Source organism: Phacochoerus africanus, chromosome 1, assembly GCF_016906955.1.
Source record: "Phacochoerus africanus isolate WHEZ1 chromosome 1, ROS_Pafr_v1, whole genome shotgun sequence".
Classification (NCBI taxonomy): domain Eukaryota; kingdom Metazoa; phylum Chordata; class Mammalia; order Artiodactyla; family Suidae; genus Phacochoerus; species Phacochoerus africanus.
The window spans coordinates 114,130,450-114,156,493 of NC_062544.1; the positions used below are offsets into that span (position 1 = coordinate 114,130,450).

A 26,044-nucleotide genomic window follows, 5' to 3' on the forward strand; every position below is an offset into this window, starting at 1 on the left:
CCTGGGAGAGCCACTGCTGAATGCTCTTACAGTTTAGAGATTTTATGCTTATGTTCTAGCCACTCTTTTGTTTGTTTTGTTTTTTAATTGAAGTATAGTTGATTTACACTGTTTCAGGTATATAGCAAAGTCATTCAGTTGTGTGTGTGTGTGTGTGTGTGTGTGTGTGTGTGTGTGTGTGTTTTTGGCAGCAGCTTGCAGTGGCTTGATGTGGAATCTCAGTTCCCAGACCAGGGATTTAACCTGGGCCACAGCAGTGAAAGCACAAAATCCTAACCGCTAGACCACCAAGGAACTTCCTCTAGCCATTCCTTTTTTATAATTTTGTTGAACTTTAGGTGACTTAAATTTTGTTTTGTTAGTTTCACGTGCACAGCAAAGTTAATCAGCCGTACCCATACATAATATATTCCATTCTTTTTCAGATTCAGATTCACAGAGCACTGAACAGACCTCTATGAGCTACACAGCAGGTCTCTGTCACAATTGATTTTTGTATTTAGTATTGTGCATATGCCAGTCCCAACCTATCAATCCACCCCTTCCCCCAGTGTTTCCCCTATGGTAAACACAAGTCTGGCCTTGAAATCTTTGAGTCTACCTTTGCCCTGTGAACAAGTTCTTCTGCATCACTTTTTATTAGACTCTACATACTAGTGATCTCACATGATATCCATCTCTCTCCATCTGACCCATGCTACCCAGCATGACAATCTCTAGGTCCATCCAAGTTGCAAATGGCATCATTTCATTCCCCTTTATGGCCAAGTATATTCTATTGTATATATGCACCACCTCTTCTTCTCTCTCTTTCTCTCTCTTTTTTTTTTTTTTTGTCTTTTGTCTACCCTTAGCAGCATATGGAGGTTCCCAGGCTAGGGGTCAAGTTGGAGCTGTAGATGCTGGCCTACGCTGCACTCTGAGCAACACGGGATCCGAGGGGATCTATGACCTACACCACAGCTCGAGGCAACACCAGATCCTTAACCCCCTGAGCGAGGCCAGGGATTGAACCTACATCCTCATGGATCCTCGTCGGGTTCTTAACCACTGAGCCACGACCGGAACTCCGCACCACATCTTCTTTATCCAATCCTCTGTCAGTGGACATTGAGGTTGCCTCCATGTCATGGCTACTGTAAACAGTGCTTCAGTGAACATTGGGGTGCATGTATCCCCTTGAACTATCAACCAATCTTTTAAACAGGAGACAGGAGTTCCCTTCATGCTCAATGGTTAACAAACCTGAGATCTATGGACTAGGATTCATGAAGACGCAGATTTGATCCCTGGCCTCAGTGGGTTAAGGATCCGTTGTTGCTGTGAGCTGTGGTGTAGGTCGTAGATGCAGCTTGGATCCCGAGTTTCTGTGGCTGTGGCGTAGACCCACAGCTGTAGCTCTGATTCAACCCGTAGCCTGAGAACTTCATACTCCGCAAGTGCACCCCTAAAAAGCAAAAAAAAAAAAAAAAAATCGGGAACCAAAGCTGCCATGTGCTCCCAGATAGATGCATATTTTCTTTGTGTTTTCTGTGGCCCTAAGGAAAAGACTCGTTGTTTTATTTCTAATATGGTCAGTTAAAGAGGGCTTTACATTGCTTTTGTCTGGCCACAGTTGACTCTCCAGCCTTTTGCGTTCCTAGAGTTAACATTTAAATTTTAAGTTAATGAAACAGTTCAGGAAGTCAGTGACATGCCATAGTTTATTATTTTGCCAGGGCATGACTTTAAATGATGCTTTCTGGGGTATGGGAACTGATAATTGAGCCCTGCCCGCCACAGCATCTGCTTCTCAACCTACCTGTTATCTGTTCTCAAATCAGAAATTCTTATCATCAACAATCTGAAGGTATCATTTAAATGTTTCAGTTATATTTGAATGCCTTTTTTTTTTTTTTTTTTTGGTCTTTCTGCCATTTCTTGGGTGGGCTGCTCCAGCGGCATGTGGAGGTTCCCAGGCTAGGGGTCCAATCGGAGCTGTAGCCACTGGCCTATGCCACAGCTACAGCAACACAGGATCCAGCCACATCTGCAACCTACACCACAGCTCACGGCAACACCGGATCCCTAACCCACTGAGCAAGGCCAGGGATCGAACCCAAAACCTCATGGTTCCTAGTTGGATTCGTTAACCACTGAGCCATGACGGGAACTCCTATTTGAACGCTTTTAGTGAAAGAAATTTTTTGCCCGAGTAGTATTGTCTAATTTGGGGATTTTAGGTGTTCCCATCGTGGTGCAGTGGAAACTAATCCTACTAGGAACCATGAGGTTGCAGGTTCAATTCCTGGCCTCGATCAGTGGGTTGAGGATCCAACATTGCTGTGAGCTGTGGTGAGCTGTGGTGCAGCCCTAAAAAAGACAAAAGACAAAAAAAAAAATCGGGGGACTTTGTAAAGATATCTTCCCTCTTGCCTCCTGTGCTTTCACAGCATGATGTCTGCTATGAGGTCTGATGCTATGCTTGTGAAACCCCTTTGTTCACAACTACTTGTGCCGTACCCCTTTTCTCAACTTACTGAATCCTTCTAGAAAGTGTGTGTGTGTGTGTGTGTTGTGATTAATAGCCTCAGCGCTTCAAAGTGTTCATCAGTAGAATGGAAAAATAAACTGAGTTATATTGAGTCTCTATTCCCTCCTCCACAGAGCTTACTAGCATAACCTTTTGCTTATTCGTACTATTTATTCATAGTTTTACTGTTTTCTGCTTTCTTAGGTTAATAGATTCAACAATAATAATACATTTTGGAGGATTATCACCTTAACGGGTGTACCCGGGCCCTCTCTCAAAGAAAAGCGGTAGAATGAGCTGTTGGGTGTTCTCTTTGACCATTCCCTCTTAAAAGGAACAGTACTTGTGCCCTCCTTGGTTCCTCTTGTTTGTTGTGGACACCCTTGTATGAGACCTCAGTGGAGTTTACATGTTAATGGGAAGATCCGTGTATTATTCTGTGCTTCTGCAACCATTTAAAATGGATTTCCAGAGGGGGAGTGGGGCTTTACCTGCCTGAGCTCCAGAGGGAAGAAAGCTTCCCTAGAAGCTGCAAGCAGGTTTGGTCTCATCATTCCTTTTTTAAAATTTTGAGTTTTCTGGTACAGGGATCCTGTTAATTCTAAGCCCTTAGGTTCACTGGAGATGCCTTCTAGCCTCCTTGAGAGAGGCTGCCAGTTGGAGCCCTCAAGAAGGAAACCCAGCGTGGATTGACATGGCCCTTAAACCAGCTCGAGCCCTAGAACCTCTCTCTGATGTTATATAACATCAAGCAGCTGCAGCATCCAGAATCACTTTATTCCCTGCAGTGCTAAATGGCAGGTGGAGGAAGCACTGGCCCTTTAGTGATTCTGAAGTTTCCAGGAATAATTTGATTGCGTCTTTAATTCTATTTTTATTTTTCCCATATTTGGATCACTCATGCTTTGGGAAACAAGCAAGAAACCATTTTGTTACCTTTGTTTTCCCATTCATATCCCTAGCCACTTCCTTCCTCCCTCCCTTCCTTCCTTGTATATTGGATTTACAATGTTGTGCCAATTTCTGCTGTACAGCACCTAGCCTATTTCTTTTTGGCCGTCCCACGGCATATGGATTTCCCGGGCCAGGGATCAGATCTGAGCTGCAGTTGCAACCTAAGCCACAGCTGTGGCAATGCTGGATCCTTAACCCACTGTGCCAGGCCAGGGATCGAACCCACATCCCAGTGCTCCCAAGACACTACTGATCCCATTGCGCCACAGAGGGAACTCCTTTTTTTTTTAAGGAGACTTTCTTGATTTACAATATTATATTAGTTTCACGTGTACAGCATAGTGATTTAAAAATGTCATTGGTTATAGTTACTATAAAATATTGTTTTTATTCACTGTGCTGTATAATATATCCTTGTAGCTTATTTAATCCATAACAGTTTGTACCTCTTAATCCCTCCCCCTATCTTCCCCTCCCCCCTTCCTTCTCCTCACTAGTAGCCACAATTTTGTTCTCTGTATCTGTGGGTCCGCTTCTTTTTTGTTATATTCACTAGCATATTTTTTAGATTCCACATATAAGTGATAAAACGTGATAGTTGTCTTTTTTCTATCTTATTTCACCAAGCATCATACCCTCCAGGTCCATATATGTTTTTGCAAATGGCAAATTTTCATTCTTTTTTATGCCTAGCCCATTTCTTTAAAAAAAAAAAAAAAAGTTCCTAGAGAATGGAGAGAGTCTTGGAGAATTCTTGAGGAAAGAGTGACCAGCCTATTGTTGCTTGAGGCCTTGGGTGGAGTTTGGAAGAAAGGGATGTCCCTGCTGGAAAGTGGCTACAGATTGCTAGATGCCGTGGTCACCAGGTGCCTTAGTGGTGTGTTGCTCCTCGAAGGACTGCAGCCATCTCCAGAGAGGAGTTGTCTCTCTCCACCTTCTGTTCCCTGGGCAGCAGTAGAGTTTCTCTTCCTTAATGTGTGGTGCTGACTAGCTTTGGAGTTGCTTATGAAATTCTGGGGGATGGAAGGAATGGGGAAAATCAAGCTGAGTAGGTGATTCAGCCTTAATGTTTGACATAAATACATGGGTTAAGGACATCAGTGGGTTTTTTCTCATGGCTGATGGAATAATAAAGTCAAGTGATTGGAAAAAATGGGGAAATACTTCAAAAACCAGCTCAAATTTCTGAAGTAATAATGTCAGTTTTGCTATTTGTGGTCATGTTGTTTTTCATATTTAGTTATTCATATTTGTCAGCATTATATTCTAGATATACTAATCCTTTGTTATCTATATTGTTAATAGTATCTAGGCTGCAGTTTATCTCTTAACATTATTCACATTGTTCTTTTTTTTTTTTTTGTCTTTTTGCTATTTCTTTGGGCCGCTCCCGCGGCATATGGAGGTTCCCAGGCTAGGGGTCGAATCGGAGCTGTAGCCACTGGCCTACACCAGAGCCACAAGAATGCAGGATCCGAGCCACGTCTGCAACCTACCCCACAGCTTACGGCAACGCCGGATCCTTAACCCACTGAGCAAGGGCAGGGACCGAACCCGCAACCTCATGGTTCCTAGTCGGATTCGTTAACCACTGCGCCACGACGGGAACTCCCCACATTGTTCTTTTTTTAAAAAAAATCTGTAATTTCATTGTAGTCAGTTTAAGCAGTCTTTCCAATTGTTTGATAGTCTTTTTCATAAGTGAAAAAGCAACAGGATATAGGAGAGGCGTATTTTAAAGATTGGAATACGGTTTTCATCAGCATCTTTGGGTTTAATTTAAATTAAAAAAATTTTTTTGGCTGCAAACCTGCCATGTGACAGTTCCTGGGTCAGAGATCAGACCCATGCTGCAGTTGTGGCCTGCCCCATAGCTGCAGCACTTATCCTTAGCCTGCTGTGCCACATGGGAACTTCTAAATAATTTTTTTTTTTTTTTTGGCAGCGCCTGTGACATGTAGAAGTTTCTGGCCCAGGGATCAAACCTGAGCCACAACAACAGCTTGAACTGCTGCAGTGACAACGCCCAATCCTACTGAGCCACAAGGGAATGCTTGGATTTTTAAAATTTTGATTTTGTGAAATTATTCTAGACATTACTTTGTCTTTAAGGTTTTAGTAGAGCCAAGCACTTGCTTTACATTTTTTCATAAGTCTTTCAATCTTATTCAGAAATTAAACTAGAATCCTTCAAGGTATCAACTTTTGTCTTTCTACCTTTGCTCAGAAGTTCCTGCTTGTGTGGCTGATTTGCTGAGAACTTGGTAATTCTTGCCTGTGGTTGGCCAAAAATCTTTACCATCATGCTGAGCAGAGTTAAAATTAAATCTCTCTGCAGCACAGGGCTAGAATTTCAGATGGGCTTACAAATGACTTTTTTTTTTTCATTTGTTTGTTTTTCGGCCTTAATTGTGCTAAAAGCACTGGTTCTCTACAGGGAGTGATTTTGCCCCCAAGGAGACATTTGGCAATGTTTATAGAGACATTTTTGGTTGTCACAATTGGGAAGACGCTACTAGAATCTAGTAGCTACAGGGTGGGAAATGCTGCTAAACATCCTATAATAAAGGATTTTCCAGGCCCAATGCCAGCGTTGCTGAGATTGAGAACTCCTATGCAGTCTTGGTATCTTTTACAATTTGCCCTTGTTCCCCTCCCCCTCGAGAGCTAAGTGGAAAGGCTGGCCATTTCTTTTTTTCATGTCTTAGGTTATTTCACGAGCTAGAGTGATATTGGTCCCCTTGCTCTCAGATCTCATTTTAAAAGATATGTTTAATTTAGAATCCACTGGTACCTTTTAGTATTAGTGCTATGAAGATTTATTTCTTCCCAAGGAGCAACTATGATGAGAATTTTTTTCCCCCTCAAACTGGCTTCCACGATTATTTTGGAGGTGAATCACATTTTGGTTTGCATGAGTTTTTTTTGTTTTTGTTTTTTTCAGCTTTTTAGAGCCACACCCGTGGCATATGGCAGTTCCCAGGCTAGGGGTCAAATTGGAGCTACAGCTCTTTCTGCAGCTCTTTTTCATCATGGTTTATTACAGGTTATTAAATATAGTTCCTGTGCTTACAGTAGGACCTTGTTTATCCATGTATAATAGTTTGCATCTGCACCCAAATTCCTAATCCAAACCTCCCATGTTCACTTATCTCCCTTGTCAACCACAAATCTGTTCTGTATGTCTGTGAGTCTGTTTCTGTTTCCCAGAAAAGTTCAATTATGTCATGCTTTAGATTCCACACATAAGTGATATCACATGGTATTTATTTTTGTCTGACTTGACTTAGTATGATAATCTCTAGTTCATCCATGTTGCTGCAAATGGCATTATTTCATTCTTTTTCATGTCTGAGTAATATTCTGAGAAGATTCACACCATGTCTTCTTTATCCATTTATCTGTCAGTGGACCTTTAGGTTGTTTCCATGTCTTTGCTATTGTAAAATAGAGCTTCTATGAGCATAGGGATGCATGTAGCTTTTCAAATTATAGGTTTGTCCAGATACATATCCAGGAGCTACATTGCTAGATCATATGGCAACTCTATTTTTATTTTTTTTGAGGAACCTCCATACTATTTTCCATAGTAGCTGCACCAGTTTACATGCCTACCAACAGTGTATGTGAACTCCCTTTTCGCCTCGCCTTTGCCAGTGTTTGTTATTTGTAGACTTTTTAATGATGGTCATTTTTAATGGTGTGAGGTGGTATCTCTTTGTCTTACTCCTTTCTTTGGGTTTAGTTTTCTGGTTTTTTTTTTTTTTTTTCATCTTTTTAGGGCTGCATGTGCAGCATATAGATTCCCAGGCTAGGGGTCTAATCAAGCCGCAGCTGGTGGCCTACACCACAGCCATAGCATCACGGGATCCAAGCTGCATCTTCAACCTACGTCACAGCTCCCTGCCACGCCAGATCCTTAACCCACTGAGCATGGCCAGGGATTGAACCTATGTCCTTAAGGATACTAGTTGGGTTTGTTACCACTGAGCCACATTGGGAACTCCTCCTGTTCTTAATTTTTTGAGAAGTTTTATGATTTTCACTCTCAGTTATTTTTTGACATATTAATTTAAGACTATGAATTTTTCTTTAAGAATAACTTTAGCAATATCACACAATTTTAAAAATCAGTTTTATGGGAGTTCCCATTGCGGCTTAGCAGAAACAATCTGCCTAGTATCCATGAGGATGCAGGTTCGAGTCCTGGCCTTGCTCAGTGGGTTAAGGATCCAGCATTGCTAGGAGCTCTGGTGTAGGTCAAAGACAAGGCTCAGATTTGGTATTGCTGTGGCTTTGGTGTAGACTGGCAGCTGCAGCTCCAATTCTACCTCTAACCTGGGAACTTGTATAGGCCACACATGTGGCCCTTAGCAAAAAAGGATTTATTTATTATATAATTTATGTACAGTGAAATTAAAATATGCTACCTGTACAGATCAATGACTCTTGACCTATCTATATACCCTGTTATCACCATCCTGATCAAGACAGCAAAAATATCTCTCATACCACTTTGTAGTCAATTTTCCAGGCAACCACTAAACTGATTTCTGTCATTATAGGTTAACTTGGCCTGTTACAGAATTTTATATAAATAAAATTATGCATAACATATTGTTTTGATTTGGCCTCTTGCTTGGCATAATGTCTATGAGATTCATTTGTTGTTGCATGTGTCCATAGTTTGTTCCTTTTATATTACTGAGTAGTATTCCAGTTGCATGAATATATTACCCCTTATTTATATGTCCATCATATGTTAATGGACATTTAACCTTATGAAGAAGGCTTCTTTGAACATTCCTATAAAGTTGATTTTTTATTTGCTTCTTAGGGCCACACCTGTGGCATGTGAAAATTCCCTGGCTAGGGGTTGAATTGGAACAGTTGCCAGCCTACACCACAGCCACAGCAATGAGGGATCCTTAACCCACTGAGTGAGGCCAGAGATTAAACCCACATCCTCATAGATACTAGTGGGGCTTGTTACCACTGAGCCACAATGGAAACTTCCAATTTTTTTTTAATTAGAGATATGTTTTCATTTCTTTTAGATACAATACCAGTAAGTGAATTATTGGGTCATGTGGTAGGTATATGTTTAACTTTATAAGAAACTGCCAAAGTGTTTTTCAACATGATTGTACCACTTCACACTCCTGTCAATAGTGCATGAGAGTTCCAGGTGCCCCATATCCTTGTCATCACTTGGTATTGCCAGTCTATTAATTTTAGCCACTATAGTTTATTCACCTTGTCTGGAATCTTAGTCCTTCAATTCCTGGTTGTCTCAGCATCTTTTCAATTCCTTCAAAAGGTTTTATTGTTGTTGGTAGTTTGTTTAAATTTACTAAAACATTTCTAGGTGTTCTTGGTGCAAGCTTTGGTTTGCTGCAAGCTATTCCATTTCAGCTGGAAGCAGAAGCACCAAGCCAACCTAAAAATATATATATGGAATTCCCCTTGTGGCTCAGTGGAAATGAACCTGACTAGTGTCCATGAGGATGTGGGTTTGATCCCTGGCCCTGCTCAGTGAGTTAAGGATCCAGTGTTGCCACAAACCGTGATGTAGGACAAGGCTCAGATCTGGTGTGGCTGTGGCTTTGGCTATGGCGTAGGCCAGTGGCTATAGCTCCGATTTGACCCCTAGCCTGGGAACCTCCATAATGCCTCAGGTATGGCCCTAAAAAAAAGGACAAAAAAAAAAAAGAAATATCAAACATAATAAAAAAAATTAGAGCCATAGTGTTTAAAAATGGTAAAATGAACTGTGTCCCAGTGCTCTTTTCGATTGCTATGAATACAGGGCTAGTCTTGTTTCATCTGTTTTTCCGGCCTTAGGTTATTTGGATGTGCTAGTTCCTTAACATTGTACAAATTTATCTGTAAAAACTTCAGAGTGTATCTACTGTATTGCCTAACATGTAAAGTACCTAAAAAACAACAAAGCAAAATAAACACCATGCTATTATCACACCTAAATTTTTATTTTATTCATTTATTTATTTATTTTTGTCTTTTGTATTTTTGGGGCCGCACCCCGTGACATCATGGAGGTTCCCAGGCTAGGGATTGAATCAGCTGTAGCCCCTGGCCTACGCCACAGCCATAGCAACGCAGAATTCGAGCCCATGTCTGTTACCTACATCCACAGCTCACAGCAACACCAGATCCTTAACCCGCTGAGCGAGGCCAGGGATCAAACCTGCGTCCTCATGGATACTAGTCAGATGCATTTCCGCTGAGCCATGACAAGAACTCCACACACCTAAATTTTTAAAAACAGTAATTCCTGATATTATAAATATGCAGATAATCCCTGATTATCTTAAATTATTTTTATGTTAATTTATTAAAATACCTACTATGTCCACCTTTAGTTGATTTGTCTTTTAAATCTTTCTAATATATAAGCTTTTAAATAAGAAGAAGTAATAATTATAAATAAATAATTTTAAAAATATAAGCTATGGTAGAACCTATTTCCTTTTTTTTTTTTTTTTTTTCATTTTTGGCCACCCCAAGGCATTTGGAGTTCCTCGGCCAGGGATCAGATCCCAGTCACAATTGTGACCTAAGCTACAGATGCAGAAATGCTGGATCTTTAATCCACTGTGCCAGGCCACGGATCGAACCTTCGTCCCTGTGCTCCCAAGATGCCACTGATCCCATTGCACCACGGTGGGAACTCTTTTCTGAGACCTATACAACAAACAGCTCATAGCAACACCTCATAGCAAGCAATGCTGGATTGTTAACCCACTGAGCAAGGCCTAGGATCAAACCTGCAACCTCATGGTTCCTAGTCCAGATTCATTTCCGCCACACCACGACAGGAACTCCCATAGTGGGAACTCTTAACCTACCTCTCTTTTGTTTTCTTTTTTCTTTGCAACTCATTCATAGAAGAAAAATACTCACTTGTTCTGGGTTTTGCACATTTCTAGATTTTGCTACTTGCATCACCGTGGTCTTATTTATCAAGTTTAATGAGGTCCTTTGTCCCTGTATTTTTGCAAACTGTGAGTGAGATATCAAGGTGTGCTCAGATTCATGTTCAGTGTTTTGACACACACACATCATAGGTTGTGGTGTATATATCCTATCACGTGATATCAGGAGATACCTGGTAAGACTTGAAGTCCATCGATCTTTGTTTATTCAGATGTGATTGAGCAGGAAAAGATGGAATAGCTGGAGGAAAGGACCCTGGACCCTTTGTACTTTACACTGTCTAATGAATGAAATGTAGGGTTTTTTTTTTCAAAGCTCCTCATCTGCCTATCATATTTGTTGTGTTTGTAACTCATTCCTCGAAGCTTATGTCAGTGTTTGTTGGTGTTTATATAACTCTGGTGATTACTGCTCACAGCTGGTTTCCATGAAGGAGAAAGTTCAGAAGTATTTGTCACCAGATCTGACTCCATGATCCTGAGCTTGGGTGGTAATGGTCACTGAATTAAAACATGCGGATAACACTTTTCCTTTGTCAAAGCACATGTCTCTACCTCCTTCTTGAATCTTTTATATTTTTTCCTCAGTTGTTTTATATTCTAAAATTTGGGGATGGGCTATTTTTTGAAGTTAAATTAATTGTTTCGGTTAGGTTGTAAATTCACATGGTTCAATATTCAGAAGGTACAAAAGAGCACAGTGAGGAGTTCCCATCGTGGAGCAGCAGTTAGTGAATCCGACTGGGAACCATGAGATTGTGGGTCCGATCCCTGGCCCTGCTCAGTTGGTTGAGGATCTGGTGTTGCCGTGAGCTGTGGTGTGGGTTGCAGACGTGGCTCGGATCCCAAGTTTCTGTGGCTCTGGCGTAGGCCTGCAGCTGCAGCTCCGATCCGACCCCTAGTCTGGGAACCTCCATATGCCTCAGGAGCGGCCCAAGAAATGGCAAAAAGACACACACACACACACAAAAAAAAAGCACAGTGAAAAGTTATATTTTGATTTAGGGAAAATTGTCTATTAATTTTGAAATAATTTTATTAAGAATAGTTTAAGATGTGGTATGTATCATACAACATTATGTAAAAACCAGAAACTTCACCATAAGCAACAAGAAACAGTAAGGAAGCACTTGTAAAACACTAACTTACATGACAACATACTTTAAATATTAGCACATCCATAGCCCCTTTAATAAGCAAAGTAGTTGTTGAACACAGAAACTAAGGATTCATTCAAAGAATGCTAAGTTGTAAGGAGCTAGTTTAGACTTGTGTCCTGTATATAGGAAAGGGGAAACCTGTGTCTGAACTCACTTTTCATGAGAATTGTATTTGCTATGTCTGATCCTTTAAAAATTGCTGCTGTGCTTGGCTATATTCAACCCATGCCAGACAGAAGTTCACATCCAGACTTCACAAGCTGGAATATTTGATATTGAATTTGTGACATTGAAAGACTGTCAGGTTCTGTTCTTCCTCTTCCCAGGAACAGCCCACTCTGCAAGGTAGAAACTGGAAGAAATAAATAGTTGTCAACAAGTTCTTACTGTCCAACAGATCGAGTTCAAAGCCTTTGACTTGACATTCATAGCCTGCCCTCTATACTTTTCGGTCCTGTCTGCCTACTTTCTAACCTTGCCTCCAGCTGTTCCTCCAAGTGGTTACCAAAAAAATTTGCTTGTGAGGAGTTCTTGTCGTGGTGCAGTGGAAACGAATCTGACTAGGAACCATGAGGTTTCTGGTTTGATCCCTGGCCTCGCTCACTGGGTTAAGGATCCGGTGTTGCTGTGAGCTGTGGTGTAGGTCGCAGATGCAGCCAAATCTGGTGTTGCTGTGGCTCTGATGTAGGCTGGCAGCTACAGCTCCGATTCAACTCCTAGCCTGGGAACCTCTATATGCTGCACTTTCGGCCCTAAAAGGACAAAAGACAATCAGTCAATCAATCAATCAATCAATAAATGCATGCATGCTTGTGAAATAGAAAGACAATAGAAGGCCTTAAGGCCAGGAGAACATCAGAGGTCATTATCAGAACCAGGTCAGAAGACCTAGCAAAATACCAGATTGAAGTGTGCCCATCCAGCCCCAAGTTGCTGTGTAGGTCAGCTGCAGTTGTTGGTGGAAGTGGCCAAATTAGCAGTGGATCATACCTCCCCTCTTATGGAGTCTGCTGTCTAACCACCTGTTCCTTTGGGAGGAGTAGTTTGATGGCCTCCCTTTTTAGGAGGGAAGAAGTCATGGCTCTGAGTTAGGAGGAAGGTGTCAGTAATACTCTGTGACAATGGCATGGGAGTATTAGCTCTTTGGAGGGATGGGAGACCTGAAGGAATGATGGTCTTTAAGAAAACTAAGAGTTGCCGAGCTTTTCTCTTTTTTTGGTCTTTTTGTCTTTTTAGGGCTGCACCCGCGGCATATGGAAGTTCCCAAGCTAGGGTGGAATCAGAGCTGTAGCTGCCAGCCTATGCCACAGCCACAGCAACGCCAGGCCCGAGCTGCATCTGTGACCTACACCATAGCTCATGGCAACACCGGATCCTTAACCCACTGAGCGAGGTCAGGGATCAAACACCCAACCTCAGGGTACCTAGTTGGATTGTTTCCACTTCACCCAACGGGAACTCCTAAGCTTTTCTTCCTGTAGTGCTTCAAATGGAAATGGAAGAGTATTGTTTAAGGCGGGTAGTGAATGTGGGAGGATAGCTAGTAAGACTTGCAGTTCCACTTTGGAGCTTCCATTCTGTTCCTCATGTTTGGCTGGACACAGGAGCAGTGGCACCTTGCTTTCTCAGCAGGTGAAATACGTCCACGAGCTAAGGCTCATATTGCATTCTCAGTGCCCACTTGCCGCCCTGGACTCTGTTGCCTTTAGGGGATCTTTTATAATTGTGAGAGGATTGTGATGTTTCAGTCTCTTGTTCGTGTTAATGATATTACAGCGTCCTATCAGGAACTTTCTTTGGTGCCTTCCTTGGCCTTATCCCCTTTGCTCTTCAAAAAGTAAAGGTTATACCTAAAACTTTTACTGGGTTCTAATGTAAGGGCCAGGAAGATGCTTCCAGTGCTGCTGCAGGAAAGCAAATCAACCTGGACATTCATTTTTGAGTGTGTGTGCATGCGTTCCCACTCTTTTACATTGGACCCCCAGCTTGTACAATGGACAGCTTAGCTTCCCCCCTCCACTAAACTCTAGGCAATGGGACATAGAATGCTAGGAAGAAAAGGCCTTTGGAAGTAGTCCTTCTTAGAACAGGGGTTGACGTCTGTGCCAGAATCTTGAGTCTGCACTTAACTTTTCCTTGGACAACAGTCTCCTGGAAAGAGACTGGGCAGTGGTTGTTGGGTTGGAAGGGCACTCCTGCTGCTGTTTGCTTAATTTGTTTTAGTCAGTATTGAACTACATGTGCTTTCCTAATCATTCCACCTTGTTTAGAGTCTAACAGATACTTTTGCTTATGTTCCTCTGTTTAGAATGTTCTTTCTTTTCTTTTTCTTTCTTTCTTTTTTTTTTTTTTTTTTTGCTTTTAGGGCCGCACCTGCAGCATATGGAGGTTCCCAGGCTAGGGGTCGAATCAGAGCTACAGTGGCCAGCCTACACCACAGCCACAGCAACACTGGATCAGTAACCCACTGAGTGAGGCCAGGGATGGAACCCTCAACCTCATAGTCCCTAGTCAGATTCGTTTCTGCTGTGCCATGATAGGAACGTTCTTTTCTTCCTTTAGTATCTGCTGTCTACTCATTCTGTTAGGCACCTAGCAGAATGCCTAAGGTGTTAGTTTCACCTTTCCCCAAAACCAGCAATAGGGAAGGCTGGATTAGATGTCCTTTCCCCAAGTGTTATAGCTATTAGGCACTCCATTGTATACGTGTTTTCCCATATGGACCATTCCATTGTGCCTTGGCACAGGACCTGGTACATAGTGAATACCTGAATGTATGTTAGGCTAAACTAAAAGCGGAGGACAGGAGAAGAAAAAGTGGTTAATTTGTGGCAGTCTCAAGTGAAAAGGTTTAGAATGTGGAGTGTGTGTGTATAAGGAACATTCATTTTGTAAAAATAAAATGCAGTTCACATTGGTCATTTCTGCTTCTCCCTTTTCTTCTCTTTTTTTCTCTTCTCTCTTCTCTCCTTTTCTTTTCTTTTCTTTTCTCTTCTCGTGGCTACACCCATGGTATATGGAAGTTCCCAGGCCAGTGATTGAATCTGAGCTACTGAGGTAGGGTTCTCAATCCACTGCGCTGGGCCGGTGATTGAACCTGAGCCACTGAAGTAGGGTTCTTAACCCACTGTGCAACAGCAGGAACTCCTGAAATCTTAATTCTGATCTTTGATTCTGATATATAATTGAAGTTCAGGTTCTCCACACAAATCAATACTGCTACCCAATATGGCTGACCAAGCCCCACAGCTTTGTGTGCTCCTGGACTGTTGAATGTGGTTGGGAGTATGGAGTTCGGCCAACCAGGGTTTAAAGAATAACATTTTCCATGAGAGAGCTGTTTACATCCTCATTTTACAAATGTGGAAACTATGGCTCAGAGAAGTGGAACCCATGAACATAGAACTAGTAAGTGACAGAGCCGGGATTCAACACCAAGATTGCCTGACTACAAAGCTTTTTAACTGTCTGCTCCTGTTTTCCTGCTTATTTCCTATATACCCATAGGTAAACGTTTTTAACCTTTTAAGGTTTCAGTTTATCATATTTAGAATGAGGGGAGAAAAAACTCACCTTGTAGTTATTGTAAGAAAGAAGAAACCAAACCCATTCTTTGTAACTGGAATAGTGGTAGTCACAGTAAAAGTAGCAGCTGTTTTTCATATCATTTACTATGTGTCAGGCATCATCCTATGCTTTATTTAGCCTATCTCATGTAATCACTACCACAACCCTCTCAGGTTGAGGAATAACACTACAAATGTTATTTTATAATTGAGGAACAGAAAGGTTATAAGGGCAGAACTGACTTTCACACCGCACAATCTGACTTCCGTGTCTGTACTGAACCCCTAAGCTCTGTTACCTCTTGAGACACTAGTTTCCAACTCCATGCTGTTCTAGAATCTAGCATCAATATGAAAGAGACCACAAGGAACCCAGAATGGTAATAGGGGCGGGAGGGGCTACACCAAGCCATGGAAGGTGAGCAATAACAGAATATCTGCGACAGTCATGTTCTCAGTGATGAGATGACCCTTTGGTATTTTTTTTGGTGGTTGAGTGCATAGGATGATGATCTGTGATACGTTTTTCTTTCAGCTTGGTAGTATCAGCTTACTGGTTCATTCACTGAGGTCTGTGGTAGCCCTGGTCTCCCTTTACCAAAGTCTACAGGGTTGAATGTTTCTTCCTGACTCTATACTGGTATTTTTTTAAAATGTTGACTATATAAATGAGAAAGAAGGGACAACTCTCCCTTACAGAAAAATTTCAGATAATTAAATGTGGAAGCAAAAGAAAGAAATAGAAAACCACCATTAGAACACCACAGTAATAATTACTCTAGGTAAAACCCACTGATGAATGTTGAAATTAGTAGATGAAACTTTTAAGCATTCTCCAAGCATCAAAGTACCCTCTCCCCCAAACATTTTTTTGTATGTGGTTTTAACATATATCCAGAAATTCTTCGGTGTCTCTCCTTCTAGGAAATGGAACTTAATTCTCTTCTCCCTGAATGTGCGCCAGGCTTAGTGGTCGGCCTCTTGTGAATAAAATACAGAAAGGGAAGATAGTAATTTTATAGTGGAGAGATATTGCAGACATCATTTCAAGGTTAATGTCACCAGTAACAAATCATGTTGATACCGTGTACCCTGATAAGATGTGATGAGAAAGGTGCCTCACCTCTGTGGTATTTTTTTCCTAAAAACCATACCCTAATCCAGTTATCAAGATTGGGGGACGGTCTTCAAAACACCTGGCCAGTACTCTTCAAAAATGTATCAATGTCACAAAAGACACTGGAATTGCCACGATCTAGGGAAGACAGAAAAAACATGAAAGCTAAATGCAATATGATATCCTGGATAGGATCCTATAAGAGAAAAAAGACTTTAGTGGAAAACTGATAAATCCAAAATAACACACAAAAATAATTCCACAAAAACACCAATCTTCCTGAGTCCTTCCTTCCTGAGGATCAAGTGACACTGACCAGAGCACCTCAATTTCGCCATTTCTGTTCTAGTTTTTCTCTTACCTTTGGGAAAGACCTTTTGGTTGTGTAGTACTTGTATCTGGGAGGCTCTAGTGAACTTGGGGACAGGTCTGTGTGCTTTCAAAGCCTGCCCAAACAGCAAACAGAATGCTACTCAGCACATGAAGTTGAAGCATGTGTATATGGACTTTCCTACCCCAACCCCAGTCCTTGCTGGTGGTTGATATCATGATGGCACTCCCTCTGCCAGGAATCTTTTCCCTTTTTCCTCCTGTCCCAAAAGAAAAACCTTTAGACATTTTGTTCATCTTTTAAGTTCTCACAGTTTACCTCCCATGTAATTCCTTGTGTGATCATCCCACGAAGCAGTACATTTCATATTCCTGTGGCCCTAACGTAATTATTCTTGGTTTAGCTAATTACCTCTGGCTAAAAAATGATATTTTAAACTTTTAAGTTCTTTTGGTCAGTTGGCCTGCCCCTCCTGTAGTATTTAGCCCATCTTGTCTTTTATATCTAGAAAACAAACTCCTCGAAGGAAAGAGTCTTATAAATATTCCTTGAAGCATCAAGGATGCATGTTGTAAGCTCTCCTTAAATGGTAAGTTGAGTGAGTGAGCATGTTAAACACTAAAGGGAGGAGTGTTCTCCCTGTTGGCAGAAGAGACTTGCTTAGAGTTACGCAAGTGAGTGTGAGCTGCATTTGGAACCAAGTTGTCCCTTTCTGAGTAGTCTGAGGCCATGACACTTCCTCACTCTGATTATAGCACTAAATTATATCAGGAGTGATGGCTTTCCTTTCTTGTGAGCCTACTTAGAACCAGGCTTGGTTCTAAGCATGCACACTATTTAGTCCTCACAACAGCTCTGAAGTGCGGGCATTGCTGTCCTCATTTTATAGATACATCCATTGAGGTTCAGAGAGATGTAACTTGCCTTATTAGATCTCCAGCTAGTAAGTTACTGTGTTGAGATTTGAACCCTTTCAAGTCTGGCATCAAAACCCACATTTCCTCTAGTAAAGTTTGGTCCCTGACACCTCTTTCCCCTTGTCTTTTCAGACCCATCCCTGGAAGACATGTGTGGCACTGAGTGTGCCCAGCTGGGGGAAGATGGGCAGCGGCCACCGCGGTGCACTTCAACTACCTCATCTCAGTCTGAGCCTTCAGAGCAGCTTAGGCGCCACCAAGGCAAGAGCCTAGCCTCCGAGGACCCCAAAAAGAAGAGAGCTCAGAAGCCCTCCCACATGCGGAGAAACATACGGTGAGCTGTGCTCTGGGGAAGAGGAGAAGGGAGGAATTAGAAGCATTATCTTCAATGCGGGTTGTCAGTAGCAGAAGGACTGGTTTGAGGAGGAGAGTCCTGTTTCTTTAGAAGAAAAGTGTAAGCTGGGTGCCCCAATTAATGGTAAAGATGAAGGAGTTCCCACTGTGGAACTTTACCTTGCCCATTGCATGGATGTAGTGGGAGTGATGTGGTTTCTCCTCCAACTTCAGCTCTCTGAGCTCAGCAATGATGGTTTCTGTCTTCTGCTTGACATTATATCGCCCAAATCTCAAGTGAACCCAAGTGTTCTGTCTTATTTTAATGTTTAGAAAGCTGCTCCGGGAGGATCAATTGGAGCCAGTTACCAAAGCGGCACAACAGGAAGAATTGGAAAGGAGGAAACGCCTGGAGCAGCAGAGGAAGGATTACGCAGCCCCCATTCCCACCGTTCCCCTGGAGTTTCTTCCCGGTAAGCAGTGGACATGGCAGGAATAACCCTGTGCTACAGGGAGCTGAGGCCCTCAGTACCCACAGTGGTCAAGGACAGATCTGGAATAAGACCATGGCCTCTCAAGAATCCTTTCAAGTCGTTCAGTTTTTAGAAGGATCTCATTTAAAACGTTAAGATGGGGAGTTCCTGTCGTGGCACAGTGGTTAACGAATCCGACCAGGAACCATGAGGTTGCGGGTTCAATCCATGGCCTTTCCCAGTGGGTTAAGGATCCAGCATTGCCATGAGCTGTGGTGTGGGTCGCAGATGCAGCTCGGATCCTGTGTTGCTGTGGCTCTGGTGTAGGCTGATGGCTACAGCTCCAATTAGACCCCTAGCCTGCGAACCTCCATATGCAGCGGGAGCTGCCCTGGAAAAGGCAAAGAAACAAAATTAAATAAATAAATAAATAAATAAAATGTTAAGATAGGTAAAGAAGTACCTCCTCAAATTGCTCTTATTTAGATTTCCCCCCCATAACTTTGGATCTTAAAATATCAAGGGATTAGGACCTTTTCTAGTCCACGGGTTCCTTTTTTAGTAGGATGTAAGAGCCAGTAGAGAAAAGGGAATTTGGAAAGAGGTCTGGGGTTTTTGAGATGTTTTCTACTTCTCTCCTCAGGGGATAGTTCCCCTGAGAACCACAAAGAAGGATGGCACATCATTTTGGAAAATATGTTTGAGCTAAATGTGGTTTTGACATTCCCTTCTATCTTTTTTCTCCCTAGAGGAAATTGTCCTAAGAGCAAGTGATGGTCCCCAATTGCCTCCCCGGGTCTTGACCCAAGAGGTCATTTGTTTGGACAGTAGCAGTGGCAGTGAGGATGAAAAAAGCAGTCGAGATGGTAAGATCAAGCCAGAGGTTCCCCTCCTTCTTCCTTTCCCAGTGTTCACCATGAGAGATTGGCTATACCTTTGAAAAGAAAAGAGCTCAGTCCATCTTCATTCACTTTGTGGTCATGGTCTGACTCTGGAAAATTTCTTTGACTTTTGGTAAATATGTTTTCCCTTTATCTTAACTTGATGTTGGAAGTGAAAAATAATAAAAATCAAAATTTTGGAGTTCCCATTGTGGCTCAGTGGGTTAAGAACCTGATTAGTATCCAGGGGATGTGAGTTCGATCCTTGGCCTTGCTCAATGGGTGCAGTGTAGGTCGCAGATGCAGCTTGGATCCTGAGTTGCTGTGGCTGTAGTGTAGGCAGGCAGCTGTAGCTCGGATTCGACCCCTAGCCTGGGAGCTTCTGAATGCCACACATGTAGCCCTAGAAAGAAAAAAAAATTTTTTTAGTAAGTGATAACAAGTTCTAAATTTGTTTCCATGCCCTCTTGCTTCAAAAACTGGCAGTAAATTATGTCTTCTCCCTGAGTTTTGGTTTTTGTGTTGTTTTGTTGGCTGTCTCAGAGGTGATTGAACTGAGCTCTGGAGAGGAGGACACTCTACACATCGTGGACAGCAGTGAGTCTGTCAGTGAGGAGGATGAGGAAGAGGAGAAGGGTGGCACCCATGTGAATGATGTCTTAAATCAGCGCGATGCTCTGGGACGGGTCCTCGTCAACCTGAACCACCCTCCGGAGGAGGAGAACGTCTTCCTGGCCCCACAGTTGGCACGGGCAGTGAAACCTCATCAGGTACAGTAAACCTAGACTCTCCTCTTTGTCTTCTTTCAGCTTTCTTGCTGTGGACATTACCTGCTGGTGGTTGTTAGCATCACAGCTTGTAAAGTACTTGTTTGGTACTGGCAATAGCTATTGGAAAGGCCTGATTCTTCCTCCTAGCAGTTGATGCTTCAGGATTCCTGATGGATGGGAAGGGACAAGCCTCCAGTTTGCCCTATCATGTAGAACGTGCTGATCTCTTGGTTTATAATCTTGAGCCTCCTATGAGATCTGCAAGATTGATTGAGATGTTCCCTGGAGAGCAGCACTTTAAGAAGTCGTGGCTCCAGGAGAGAGGGGACTTTCTGATAGAAGGGATCAGAGTACTTTGTGTTGACCCAGAACCTAGAACCAGGACCAGTGAGTGAAAGAGCCATGAAGGCTAAGGCTGACTCAGCATAAGAACTCTACCAATAAGAACTGCTCCCTGTGGAATGGGCTGCCTTGAGGTAAGCCTCAGGCCAAGGCTGAGTGAAAGATCCTGTCAGGAATTTCGTACTGAAGATTCTCACCTCAGATGGGCAGCTGTACTAGGTGAATGCTTTTCTGTGTTTTCTCCAAGAAGCATGTCACTGGCCAGTAAACTAGTCAGGGGACAGGGAAACTTCTGTAGCCATCTACACCAGCTCTCTGGTATAGTATCTGCTCAATTATTTAATTTTGGCTAATTCCAGAGTAAGTAAAACTAGACTTCTGGTCTTTCCCAGCCAAAGATAACTGTCTCTTTGTTCCCTGTCAGATTGGTGGGATCCGGTTCCTATATGATAACCTGGTTGAGTCCCTGGAGAGGTTTAAGACCAGTAGTGGCTTTGGCTGTATCCTGGCCCACAGCATGGGTTTGGGGAAAACTTTACAAGTGATCTCTTTCATCGACGTCCTCTTCCGCCACACGCCAGCCAAAACTGTCCTTGCCATTGTGCCGGTAAGAATTTGGGAAGGCACTGCTTAGTCATCCCTCTGCAAAGCTCTCGGAGTAATGCCTTACTGGGTGCTAAAAAGCTTGATGAACTCAGCTCTGAGCTTGTCCTCTAAGACTCTCTTTTTGGACTTGACTTTCTGACAGGTTAATACTCTTCAGAATTGGCTGGCAGAGTTCAACATGTGGCTCCCAGCTCCTGAAGCCCTTCCAGCTGACAACAAGCCTGAAGAAATCCAGCCTCGGTTCTTTAAAGTTCACATCTTGAATGATGAGCACAAGTAGGTGGCCTGCCCTCTCTTCTATGTCCCTTTCTTTTTAGACTTCTTTCCAAGATCTAGATGTCAGGGCAGTCTGTCTGGGTATGTGCCTTGTCTTCCCAGATTCCTTTTGGTTTCTTGATGTGTCCTTCTCTTTCTTCTTGCTAGTCATTTTTTCTCTACCTTGTTTTTCGGTAAAGTCAGAATTAGGTAGCCTGGGAAATTTCTTGTGTTCTGCTTGAAAATGCTTTCATATCCTGAAAAATCTTTGTGCATGGTCACATTTTCCCATGTATATAGTAATATAATAAAAATGAAACTTTCCATCTTCTAACTTGTCACGTTTTATGTTTATCTTTTCTTAGAAACCTAGTCATCAGTCTCTTAAGTACCAACCTATAGTTGACTTTAAACAGTACAACTTCCAAGCATTGAAAGGTGCAAACCTTTTTTTCATTTCAGATTTAAATAAAATTATTTATATTTCCATTCTCTAAATTCCACCTGATTTCCAAAAATCTAAAGCTTTTTCTTGATCCAGGCCAGTTAGCCATGTTACCCTTTCCTCTCACTGATATGTGTAATTGAGAAGGTAGGTTTTCTTTTTTGAAGAGCCTGTCTTTGTTTGATGTTTGGTCACACACATCAAAATGAGGAGACTCCATATAGACAAAATCCCCTTAGAAAAGGAAAAGGCCCCACAGGTGGCTGAGTGGCCCCACAGGTAGCTGATCACCTGCTCTTCTTTCCTAGATTTCAGGCCTGTTATTCCATATGCAGTTAATGAAATACAGCAAGGCCACAAGTTGCTTAGGAGTAGAAGGACTGTGCTCAGTGTCATCTGGTCTCTATTGTTCTTTTTCCTTTACCATGTATCCTTGTTTCTTTACTCACCAGGGCCTGGGCTGGTGGAGTGCAAAATACTGCCCTTGCTTTTACTACTTTGTATTTATTATGGGAATAACGAAATCCTCCCTCAAATGTAATGTTGTAGTCATACATGTATATCCAAGGGAGTTGTCACTTTTGCTTGCCTTGTGCCATTGAATTTCTGTTTTTTGCTCTTTAACCATCATCAGTGACCTAGTTCATCCCCAGTGCAATTTGTATTTCTAGGATAGTCGAAAAGTCCTCGGGCAGCTGGCCAGGCATGTGATGCTGCGACCTGAAGTCTTTAGCAATCAGGACTTCCGAATGTACATCAACATAGCTGTGATTGTAGAGATCATTTCCGAGAAGCAGGGGAAATAATATTTTCTTTCTGTTCACTCTTGCAGGACAATGGCAGCTCGTGCTAAAGTGATGGCTGATTGGGTGTCAGAGGGCGGGGTGCTGCTGATGGGGTATGAAATGTACAGACTCCTCACCCTGAAGAAATCCTTTACCACAAGTAGACCGAAGAAAACCAAGAAACGTTCTCACCCAGTTATCATTGATTTGGATGAGGAAGATCGGCAGCAGGAGTTTCGGAGAGGTAGGCAGCCTCTCTGGGTCCTCCCAGGGGTGATTCAGGGGTAAAGAAATAGTGTCTGCTGTAGCACCTAGTCAAATGGGAAGCATTATTATTATTATTATTATTATTGTCTTTTTAGGGCTGCTCCCACGGCATATGGAGGTTTCCAGGCTAGGAGTCCAATTAGAACTGTAGCCACCAGCCTACACCACAGCCACAGCAACACAGGATCCAAGCTTCGTCTGCAACCTACACCACAACTCACGGCAATGCCAGATCCTTAACCCACTAAGAGAGGCCAGAGATTGAACCTGCGTCCTCAAGTATGCTGGTCGGGTTCTCTAACCGCTGACCTATGACGGGAACTCCAAGAAGCATTATTAATGTGAGTTGTATTGTCAGGAACCAGAAATCCTGGTCCCTGAGATGGATGGGATGACCTACACTGACTCTCAGAAGGTACTGCTTTCTCTGTAGGCAGTGGAATTCTGGTGAGGCCAGATCTCAGACCAGCTTGGGAAAGACTCCCCTGTGCCTTTCACAGAACAGAGTAATTTCTCCATTTACCAGTTCCCGGAGATATTCTGAAATAGCATTAAGAAATATTTATGAAGTTTTTAAATCACTAATATACAGAGTAGTAATAATATTGTTTGTGAATTTATAAAAGAAGAATTTATCCCAGTTTTCTTTTGTTTTCTTTTTTCTTTTTTTTTTCGTGAAAGCCATTCTTCTCATAGTTCTTATTCTTTCCCTTTTCTAAGGGGCTTTTGTCTATCTGGAGAAGAAAGTTTTTTTAGGGCTCAGAGACTTTTTCATTTTATAGGTCTCTTCTCCTATGATATTATGTTTATTCTAGATTTGCTTCTGTGTTAGAGCTGAGATGAATTTGTCTTTTAGCAATGAGTAACTCCAGGAAGACCTTGTCCTTTAGCTAGTTCCCTCCAGCCAGCCCTCAGAGGGTGCCAAGACAATGGTAAGAGCAGATAGAAGTGTGTGGATTATTCCCATCCATATCATCCAAACTCATGTGGGTTTTTTTTTTTTAAGGTCTGCACCTGCGGCATGTGAAGGTTCCTGGGCTAGGGATTGAATCAGAGCTGCAGCTGCCAGCCTACACCACAGCCACAGCCACAGCAGCCTATACCACAGCTCATTGCAATGCCAGATCCTTAACGCACTGAGCGAGGCCAGGGATTCAACCCACAACCTCATGGTTCCCAGTCGGACTCGTTTCCGCTGCGCCATGATGGGAACTCCCAAACTAATTTTTAGTCTTAGGCTGGTTCTCCGTAAACTCACACTCCCTGCTGCCTAGTTAGTGTAAGCCCTAGGAATCCAGTTTTACTCTTAGCCTAAAGGGAGAAAAAAGAAAGAAAGGAAAGAGGGAAAAGGGATATTTACCACAAGAGTCAACAGGCCAGGTTAACATGTCACACAGATGCGCAGGTGCTTGGATGGCTGGCTCCCTTTCACCAATGGGGGCTGACTCTTGCTTTCCTGCTTCCTTCATTTCTTCTGTCTCCTCCAGGGTGCACCCCTACTTCTCATATTGTTGACTAAGAGCAGGCCCTCTCACCCTCTTACTCCGGATCCTCTTCCCTCCCTAGAGTTTGAGAAGGCCTTATGCCGTCCTGGTCCTGATGTGGTGATCTGTGACGAGGGACACCGCATCAAAAACTGCCAGGCCAGCACCTCACAGGCCCTGAAGAACATTCGCTCTCGCCGCCGGGTGGTGCTGACCGGGTACCCCCTGCAGAACAACCTCATCGAGTACTGGTGCATGGTGGACTTTGTGCGCCCAGACTTCCTTGGGACCCGGCAAGAGTTCAGCAACATGTTTGAGCGCCCCATCCTGAATGGACAATGTATCGACAGCACACCTCAGGATGTCCGCCTCATGCGGTACCGGAGTCACGTCCTGCACAGCCTCCTGGAGGGCTTTGTGCAGAGGTGAGCCAGCCTCCAAGCTCGGTTTTCTGAATCCTTGGAGCTCCCTGATGAAACTGGCATACAAAGGCTTTTCTTGAAGGGGAATAGTTGTTACAATGAGTTGGGGTAGGGGGCTTTCTAGTAGGGCTATAGTAAAACTTCCCTTTTTCTGGATAGCTTGCAAATGGTGGATATGCAGTACTTCACTCTCTGAAAGTTTGGCCCAGAATTGCTTCTCCCAGAAGTTAATCTTTGAAGTTACTAGGGATACCTGCCTCACTTGTTAAGAGAAGCAGGAGACAGCTACCATTCTAATGACTTGAGTGAAAGAATAAAGTGGTAGTTCTATGGGGTATGGCCTCGCCAGCTTCAGCATCTTAGAAGATTAGGCTAGTCTAAAGCATCCCCTTGTTTTTCTTTGTTAATGGGGCACGTGTGCAGAAAGCTCAGAGAAGCAGTCCTGGATCAGGGTAAGCATCTGGAGTTCCCCTGGTCCTCATCTCCCATTTAGTGATTTGGGGCGGATCACTGGCTCTTTGCCTTAATTTTTATCTTGAATGAGTTTCTTGGTTGTTGCTGAACCAATCTTCATTATTGCAAGGCTGCTGTGAATGTCGAGATCCTAAAGAAGGAGGTATAGCAGAAATGCAGGGTTCTGTTTTTATCCTGCACTGACCCCTCCTGGCCACACTGCCTTGTCAATTCTGATTTGTATCTTTGTAGGAGAGGCCACACTGTGCTGAAGATTCATCTCCCTGCCAAGGAAGAAAATGTGATCCTGGTGCGACTCTCCAAGATCCAGCGCGATTTATATACGCAGTTCATGGACCGCTTCCGCGACTGTGGTAGCAGTGGCTGGCTGGGGTTGAACCCCCTCAAGGCCTTCTGTGTGTGCTGCAAGGTGTGTTGAAGCCTTGGGGAATACTGAGATACAGACCAAGGATGCACGTGATCCCGAGGGAGTTATTTCTGTTGGGAGTACCTGATAAAAGAAAATAAAGTGAGAGGGGCCCCCTCAGTTCACTGCACTGGGGACTCTTGAGGTCATTCCTGAGAGTGCCACTCATAGATTATAATATGAATGGTGCCCCTTGCAATTGTGCAACTCAGCTGCACAACTCATTATAGGAAACTTGAGAAATCACTTCCCTTTACACTGATTTTTGTTTGTTTTTGGCTGAGCCCATGGCATATGGAAATTCCCAGGCCAGGGATCAAACCTGTGTCACAGCAGTGACCCAAGCTGCTGCAGTGACAGCATCGGATCCTTAACTCACTGAGCCATAAGAGAATTCTTTGCTAATTTTTTTTATTTGATAAATGGAGTGATGGAAGAACATTGTGGGGCAGAGTTTTTGACAGTGTAATTAGAATTCAAGAAATATATAGCTTAGAAAAGTTATTAGGGGTACCTTACATTTGATTCTATATTTAATCAGATCAAGATCTCTTTCATTCTGATAGTGCTTGAACTGGTTAGGGGATA

General features: G+C 42.8%; 1 protein-coding gene across 3 annotated transcripts in view; it reads left to right on the top strand.

Moving 5' to 3' along the window:
- Nucleotides 1-26,044, top strand: part of RAD54L2 (RAD54 like 2) — a 106,671-nt gene that overhangs the window by 63,088 nt on the left and 17,539 nt on the right. For 2 of the 3 annotated variants that reach the window (XM_047775566.1, XM_047775557.1), the window contains 9 exons: nucleotides 17,646-17,847; nucleotides 18,180-18,319; nucleotides 19,069-19,185; nucleotides 19,744-19,970; nucleotides 20,737-20,919; nucleotides 21,061-21,194; nucleotides 22,451-22,647; nucleotides 24,237-24,579; nucleotides 25,282-25,459. In XM_047775566.1, coding sequence (XP_047631522.1) covers nucleotides 17,646-17,847; nucleotides 18,180-18,319; nucleotides 19,069-19,185; nucleotides 19,744-19,970; nucleotides 20,737-20,919; nucleotides 21,061-21,194; nucleotides 22,451-22,647; nucleotides 24,237-24,579; nucleotides 25,282-25,459 — 1,721 coding nt within the window. The remainder of the gene's footprint in view (nucleotides 1-17,645; nucleotides 17,848-18,179; nucleotides 18,320-19,068; nucleotides 19,186-19,743; nucleotides 19,971-20,736; nucleotides 20,920-21,060; nucleotides 21,195-22,450; nucleotides 22,648-24,236; nucleotides 24,580-25,281; nucleotides 25,460-26,044) is intronic. The other variant, XM_047775576.1, reaches the window with a different exon arrangement.